General features: G+C 39.8%; 1 protein-coding gene across 4 annotated transcripts in view; it reads left to right on the forward strand.

Annotated features, from left to right (window-relative positions):
• The window catches only part of PYROXD1 (pyridine nucleotide-disulphide oxidoreductase domain 1), a 34,436-nt gene extending 26,687 nt beyond the window's left edge, over positions 1–7,749 (forward strand). For 2 of the 4 annotated variants that reach the window (XM_045781393.2, XM_045781394.2), the window contains exon 12: positions 553–7,582. In XM_045781393.2, the coding sequence (XP_045637349.1) occupies positions 553–801 (249 nt within the window). In that variant the 3' untranslated portion in view covers positions 802–7,582. The other 2 variants (XM_045781395.2, XM_087855680.1) reach the window with 2 other exon arrangements.
• Positions 7,750–7,953: the final 204 nt, after the last annotated feature.

Raw genomic sequence — 7,953 nt, forward strand, 5'->3', positions numbered from 1 at the left:
CAAACCATGTAAATACTCAAATGAGAAAATTAGATAATTATTTTACAGAAAATGACACATTTTCTCATTTCTTGGAAATCAGTACCTGGTATTATTGCTGGTCTTAATTCCTAGTCATTACCTACCTTTCTGTGCTATACTGTTTTCTAGTTAAGGGGGGAAAGTCTCTTCTAGGTTTATTCCCTGTTGGTACATTTTGAGATTCATTCTTGCTTTGCGGGGGGAACCAATGGCTATCGTACTCAAGAATGAACCAGGGGCTTTGCCATGCATATTATTTACTCCTCTTTACGTTACTCTAAGTTTTTTCTTCATAACTCTAAGCTGATGTAGTCCAGATCCTACATATTTGTTAATTCACTAGATATTTTTAATGTTCAGAGACTGTGTGGTGGTGTGATCCATACAATAAATGCAGTGCCATTCAAATGTTTTCTTTGGGACACTCCCCAATTTTTGTGAATAGATTTCTAGCATAACAACACAGTGTAAGTACATATAGTGTTTCCTTTTTGGTACTCACCAGAATGATGTTTTTATCCCTGCCGCTAGGTTGTATTGCTGGGAAAATACAACGCACAGGGCTTAGGTTCAGATCATGAATTAATGCTGAGATGTACTAAAGGACAAGAATACGTCAAAGTCGTCATGCAGAATGGGCGAATGATGGGAGCTGTCTTAATTGGTGAAACAGACTTAGAAGAAACATTTGAAAACTTAATTTTAAATCAGACAGATCTTTCATCATATGGAGAAGATCTGCTAGATCCAAATATTGATTTAGAAGATTATTTTGATTAAAAAAGGTATTTCAAGAGCTACATAAAGTTCCAAATAACGCAATGTCACAATAAGGCAAATAACGGATGTAATAAAGAATACAGAAGTGATAATGATTTTAGTGGGAAAATATTAAAATATAATATTGAAAAAATAGATGTAAATTATTTGATCTTTATAACACAAAACTGACCACTTATGTGAATGCAAGGATTTAAGTTTTACTCATTTCTGATTTAACTAGGTTGTTATCTACTTAGCCAGCAACTTGGTCTGGTATACTAGAGTCCTTCTGATTGTGAACTGTCAGGGTTATGGTTTCAAGAGGCTTATAGTTTTACACAGAGATGTAGCAATATCTTACTTGCTAATATCATTTGTATTGATACCCTATTCTGTTTACATTTGGATTCTACAGCTGTTAGGAGCTAAAATCACTCCCTTTCTGTAATAAATCTTTGTAAAATATTCCATGTAATTTTGCTATCAACTGAAAATAAACATATCAAGGCATAAGAGTTTAAGATAGTTGTGAACTTAAGTAGTTTACATTTTTCTCATTTCGTATTGTCAGTTTTTACAAATCATGATCTGAAATGTTCAAGTCCAGTACTTCAGAGATAAGTTCCATATGTATAAAATATTTAAAAGTGTCTTAAACTTTTAACTACAAAATAATGGTGTATACATGCATAAACTGTTTTCTTGGAAAATACAGAAACATCCATCTCATGCATTATCAGTTTATTCTTAGATTGCTGAAGCCTGTTCGGAAGTTACCTGAATTTTTTTCTTCCTTCTTTTTATCAGCTCTTTCAGAATCCAAGTTTGAGATGATTCAATCTACAAATAAAAACAAAGCAAACATTCTGGTCAAAACTCAGCGGTTCCATTTTCTCTTCAAAGTAATAATCCCACTGGTCCTTCTAGATCAGCTCTTTAGTTAAGTATCTAGTGGTCTGTTTTTTTATCTTCAAGTATCTACTCAAATATGCACCCTATCTATCTTGAAGGGATATGCTGTCAGAGACACAGTGGTACATGGCACACTTTTGCAGGCTCGAGAGAATGTAGTGTGTGAGAGTCGTTGGTTCTCGACCTCTGCTGCACAGACTGACCTCTCAACCAGTGTTGACCACAACTCATATTGTGAAGGCAGAGTGTATCGCAAACTAGACAACACTAAAATGGATTTTTCCTCTTCTGAAAGGTTGGAAACCCTCATCTATATTTAAAAAAGATAGATTAGTTTAAATTCCATTCCTTAATATCTCTACAGAAAACAAAGGTATGTTCCACTGGACTCAGGACAATACTAGTTACAGCATCCCATAAGCTTTAATATGTTTTTTCACTACGTAGAAATAGCCAGTTACCCTGAAACAGCTCTGCATGGGCTTCTTTACTTGGGTGGTAATAAAATGTGCATCACTATTCAGATTAGCTTTAGGTCTATTTTCAAATATGAAATCTCAATGAGAAAGGTTTTGAGAAATTATGAAAAAACAAATTTATAAAAAACCATAAGTGCAGTAATTTTAATATACTGATATGAAACTTGGACAGAACAAATACTTTCTATAAATTATTTGTAAATTTTATATGGCATTTAAAAGTTTACATGAAACAATGGGAAAAAACACTTTTTCCCATTATAAGAAACAATTATAAAGACAACACTAAAGGACGAGAAATAGATTTATGTATACTTAAGATACTGCTCTAGAAGAACATGCAGTCATTTTCACCAGGTCTCTATGAGGAAGTTTGGGAGGAGCACCCACCACTCTGTCAGTTTCAGTGGAGTAATAAGCTTTTCATTCAGGTCCTTTGCCTTCTTCAGGATCTTGATAAGATCTCTGCAGTGTGCGGTTACATTCTTCCGCATGCTGTATTGAGAAAGGCAACTGGGATTTAGAAATTAAGGACAGGCTAGTCTAAGTGGTTAAACTGGCTTAAAATGAGTCATCAACGGGGCGCCTGAGTGGCACAGCGGTTACGCATCTGCCTTCGGCTCAGGGCGTGATCCCGGTGTTACGGGATCGAGCCCACATCAGGCTCCTCTGCTATGAGCCTGCTTCTTCCTCTCCCGCTCCCCCTGCTTGTGTTCCCTCTCTCGCTGGCTGTCTCTCTCTCTGTCAAATAAATAAATAAAATGTTTTAAAAAAATGAGTCATCAACGTGAGCCACCCTGAACACTGACTTAATTTGTTCTGAACCCAAACCAGGCTACTCCTCAAGTCTATTACTAAGTTATAGTCTCTGTAAGACATTGTTGAATTTACAGTGATGTAAAGGAAATAAGCTGGTTACCGGAAGGCCTTGAAGTATGCTCTGTGAACCAGGGTGTTTGCCAGACATGACTGAGAAAGATTTATGAGATCAGTCTATACTTCATATTTACCTGATTTGTGCTCATTGAGCAATATTCTGAAAACTATGGTTTCCTTGGTACTCTGATTTAGAGACAAGAATGTTCTGGTCAGATATTCCTAATTATTGATTCTAGCACCCTGATTTATATATATATCAGACTTGTTAATGTGGTCAGTCTAATGTAGTGTAATAAACTCATATACAAGTTTTTCTAGCTGCAAAGTTAAAATTGTAATGACTTCTTCACCCACCAAGGCATCAGAACTCTGTGAGGGGGAACTGGTTAGTCCAGCTCTTCAGTCACAACAGACACACAGGATGAAAAAAGTTAAAATGCAGGGGCGCCGGGGTGGCGCAGTCCTTAAGTGTCTGCCTTTGGCTGAGGGCGTGATCTGGCGTTATGGGATCGAGCCCCACATCAGGCTCCTCCGCTAGGAGCCTGCTTCTTCCTCTCCCACTCCCCCTGCCTGTGTTCCCTCTCTCGCTGGCTGTCTCTCTGTCAAATAAATAAATAAAATCTTTAAAATAAAAAAAAAGTTAAAATGCAGCACCAAAATATTGCTAAATTAGTGTCTTATGAGTGGTTAACCATTATCTGGTTCAAAAATGATTGACTATAATCTCTCTTTTGCATTAAATTTCTCTTCCCAATCAGTGACTATAAAGTATTAGAGATTAGCCTTTTCTTATATAAATAGTATTTCTGTTCAGAGGAATGTAAACCTCTCCCTTCATTCCTTAAAAATTTAACATGCCCTTAGTATAGCAATATAAAATAGATGCATACATGTATCACTTTTCCTTTTATTTACCTTGTTTTAAAACTCTGAGTTACTTTTAAATCTAGAAAATGCTATTCACAGCTTGCTTAATCCATTTTGGGGCCTAATATTGCCCCCATGTAGTCCTAGCTATATATATTAGCCTATAAAGTTTAAAGAACAATGAACTAGGGAATGTTCTAGTCCATGATGGTGACACAGGAAGATGCTGAACTCCCCTCCATGGGCACACATCAAATCTACACCTATTTATAGGCACTTCCTCCTGAAGAGCTGACTGGCCAGCTTCTGTACAACAAGACAGACCACCTAAAGAACACTGAGAGACTGAGACGTGGTAACAAAGGGTGACCCCACCCTCGATGCGGCAAACTGCAGTGCGTTGGATAATAATGAGGTACCAGGAGCAGATTCATCTACGCTGGGCCACAGAAAATAAAAACCACGGCTTAAAAGAACAACCAGAATATAAAGGAAATAGCTCTTGAACCCTGCTAACTGGCAGGGGAGCTGCTGCAACTGTCTCTGGGTTGGAGGGTCCAGTGAGTGCCACAGTTTACATTCCCCCACCACCTTGACAGTATAGATGGGAGCAGGGTCCAGGCACCCTAACCAGCCTACCACCTCAGTGAGCCCTGGGCCCCCAACCCACACCAGCCCCAGCTGTCCCACAAGGGCAGCCCCATGGTGGTGCACACCACGACAGCCCTGGTCAGTGCTCACTACAGCTCCAACTGTCTCGCCACACTGAGGCAGGCGCAAAGCACCCTGGAACACTGCAAGCCTACACTGCTTTGGCTTCAGATGGCTTTCTAGGGCACCCCTGGTTGATGCCTTTTTTTCAGCTCCAGGTACCCTGCCAGGACGCCTGGGCTTACACCTGCTTCAGCTGTCCTACCACGGCACCATCTGTACAGAGAACCCTAGGGCAATCCCAGTCCATGCCCGTTTCAGCTATAACTATCCTTCCCAGTTGGCGCCCTGCACAAAGTACCCAGGGACCCTCCAGCCAGCAACCACCTTGGCTATGGCTGCCCACACCAGGGCACCTTCCATATACTCCAGAACACCCCAGCTTACTCCCACTTGAGTTTCAGCCATTCTGCCAGGGTGTCCTCTGCACAGAGAACCCTGGGACCACCCATAGCTTACAACCACTTCAGCTTCAGGTGTCCTGCAGGGTGCCCACTGTGCACAAAGTCCAGGAAGCACACTAGCTGGCACCCACTTCAGCATTAGCTGTCCTGCCAGAGCATCCTGTGTGTGGAAAGCCCCCAGCTTGAACACATTTACCTTCAGCTGTCCTGCCAGGGTAACCTCTGCAAAAAGCCTCAGGACCAACTCCCAGCCCACCCCCAGCCACACTCAATCTCCAACCATTCCACCAGTGCAACCCCAGCAGGGGGCACCCTGCAATCCCCACCCATGCCAGCCACAGCTCCAACCAGCCAGTAAAAGTCACCAGGTATACACAGTTTACACAGGGGACAACCACATACCAAGATCATTCCTTCAAGTTTAGAAAAAGTAGCTGTTATGCCTAATTCATAGAAACAAACACAAAGTCAATCAAAATGGGGAGAGAAAGGAATGTGCCCCAAAGAACAAGACAAAACCTCAGAAAAAGAAATAAATGAAACAGAGATAAGCAATGTGCCTGATGAAGAATTTAAAGTAATGATTGGAAAGATGGGCACTGGGCTGGAGAGAAGAGTAGAAGAACTCAGAACTTCAACAAAGACCTGGAAAATATAAAGAACCAGGGCTGAAGAATACAAATGAAAAGAAAAAACACTAGAAGGAATCACAAGTACATTAACGGATGCAGAAGAATGATCTGGAAGATGGGGTACTGGAAAGCACCCAAGCTGAACAGAAAACTTCTTTTTTTTAATTTTTATTTATTTTTCTTAAGGAAACTCTATGCCCAACATAGGGCTTGAACTCACAACCCTGAGACCAAGAGTCTCATCCTCCATCAACTGAGCCAGCCAGCCACCCCCCAAAAATAAACAATTTTTTAAAATGAGGATGGGTTAAGTGATCTGTTGGACAGCATCAAGTGAACAAGCGTTCATATTACAGGGGTCCCAGAAAGAGGAGAGAGAGAGAGAAGGTGGTAGAAAATTTATTTGAAGAATTATAGCTGGAAACTTCCCTAATCTAGGGAAGGAAATAGATATTCAGATTCATGAAGCACATAGAGCCCCTTAAGAAGAAAACCTCAAGAAGCTCAACACCACAACACATAATTAAAATGTCAAAGGCTAAAGAGATAATTGTAAAAGCAGTGAGAGAAAAGCAAAAAGTTATGTACAAGAGAAACTCCACAAAGCTATCAGCTGACTTCTTCAGCAGAAACATTGCAGGACCCAAGGGACTGGCATGATACATTCAAAGTGCTGAAAGGAAAACAAACAAAAAAACCCACAATCAAGAACACCCAGCAAGATTATCACTTGGAATTGAAGAAGAGATAGAGAGTTCCCAAACAAAAGTTAAAGGAATTCATCACTACTAAGCTGGTGTTACAAGAAGTGCTAAAGGGAATTCCTTAAGTGGAAAAGAAAAGGCTATAATTAGACATAAAGAAATTATGAATAAAAAGATGTAAAACATGGCAACATATATATAAACCATGGAGGAAGTAGTGAAAAAGAAGTTTCTTTAGAATGTGTTCAAACTTAAATGACCATCAACTCAATATAGACTGCTTTATACTATATGTAGGTAAAAAAAAATAAATAAATAAAATAAAATGAAAACGTACAGTATGCGGAATATAGTCGATGGTATTGTAAGTGTCTCAAGGTGACAGATGGTAGCTACACTTGTGATGGGCGGTGCATAATGTATAAATAGAGCTGCTGAATCATTATGTTGTACATCTGAAACTAATAATTGTGTGTCAACTATACTCAAAAAAGTAAAGAGAAATGAAAAAGAATAACAAAAGAGAAATAAAGTAAAACAAAATACTACAGAAAGTCAGCAATCACAAAGAATGAGAGCAAGGGAAGGAACAAAGAGGAACTACAAAAACAACCAAGAAAACAGTCAACAAAATGGCAGAAATATGTAGCTATCAATAATTACTTTAAATGTAAATGGTCTAAATGTTCCACTCAAAAGACATAGCATGGTGGAATGAATTAAAAAAAACAAGATGCATGTATATGCTGCCTATAATAGACTTACTTCAGGCCTAAAGACACATACAGACTGAAAGTGAAGGGATGGAAAAACATATGCAAATGGAAGTAAAGAAAAGCTGGAGTAGCAGTACATACATCAGACAAAATAGACTTCAAAACAAAGACTGTATCAAGAGTCAAAGAAGAACATTACATAATGATAAAGGTACCAATCCAACAAGAGAATATAACAATTGTAAATATCTATGCACCCAACATAGGAACATCTAAATACATAAAGCAGGGGCACCTGGCTGACTCAGTAGGCTGACTCTTGGTCTTGGGATCCTGAGTCTGAGCCCCACACTGGGTGTAGAGATTACTTAAATAAATAAAAACTTAAAAAAATGCTAAGAAAAAATACACAAAGTAAACATAACCAGATAAAGAAATTGATGGTAACACAATAATGATAGGGAACTTTAACCCCTCACTTACTCTTTATCTGTTTTGCAGATAAAGTTCTGCAGTTCTGTGTGATCTTGGTCTCAGCTGGAAGTTCCTGTCGACCATCTGGGGGAGGGGCTTGTTGGTGCTGATTCTCAGGTATCTTTGCCCTGGTTGGATTGTACCACCCTTGCCAGGGGGCCGGGCCCCAATAAAGTAGCTCTGTATGGCTCTGTGTGGCTTTTGTTCCCTTAAGGCTTCCTACACAGCTTTAGAGAATGAGAATGAAAATGGCTGCCTCCCAATCTCCAGCCCCGAAGGAGCCAACAGATCAGGGCGCCACTCCTTAGTGCGCCCTCAGAGAAAAGCAGTCAGTCACTCTTGTCTCCCAGCCTGTGACCCTGTTTCAATGTTCCAAACCCTGCTGACTCCTG

Source organism: Ursus americanus, chromosome 25 (genome assembly GCF_024610735.1).
Source record: "Ursus americanus isolate L20-20 chromosome 25, mUrsAme1.1.p, whole genome shotgun sequence".
Lineage (NCBI taxonomy): Eukaryota > Metazoa > Chordata > Mammalia > Carnivora > Ursidae > Ursus > Ursus americanus.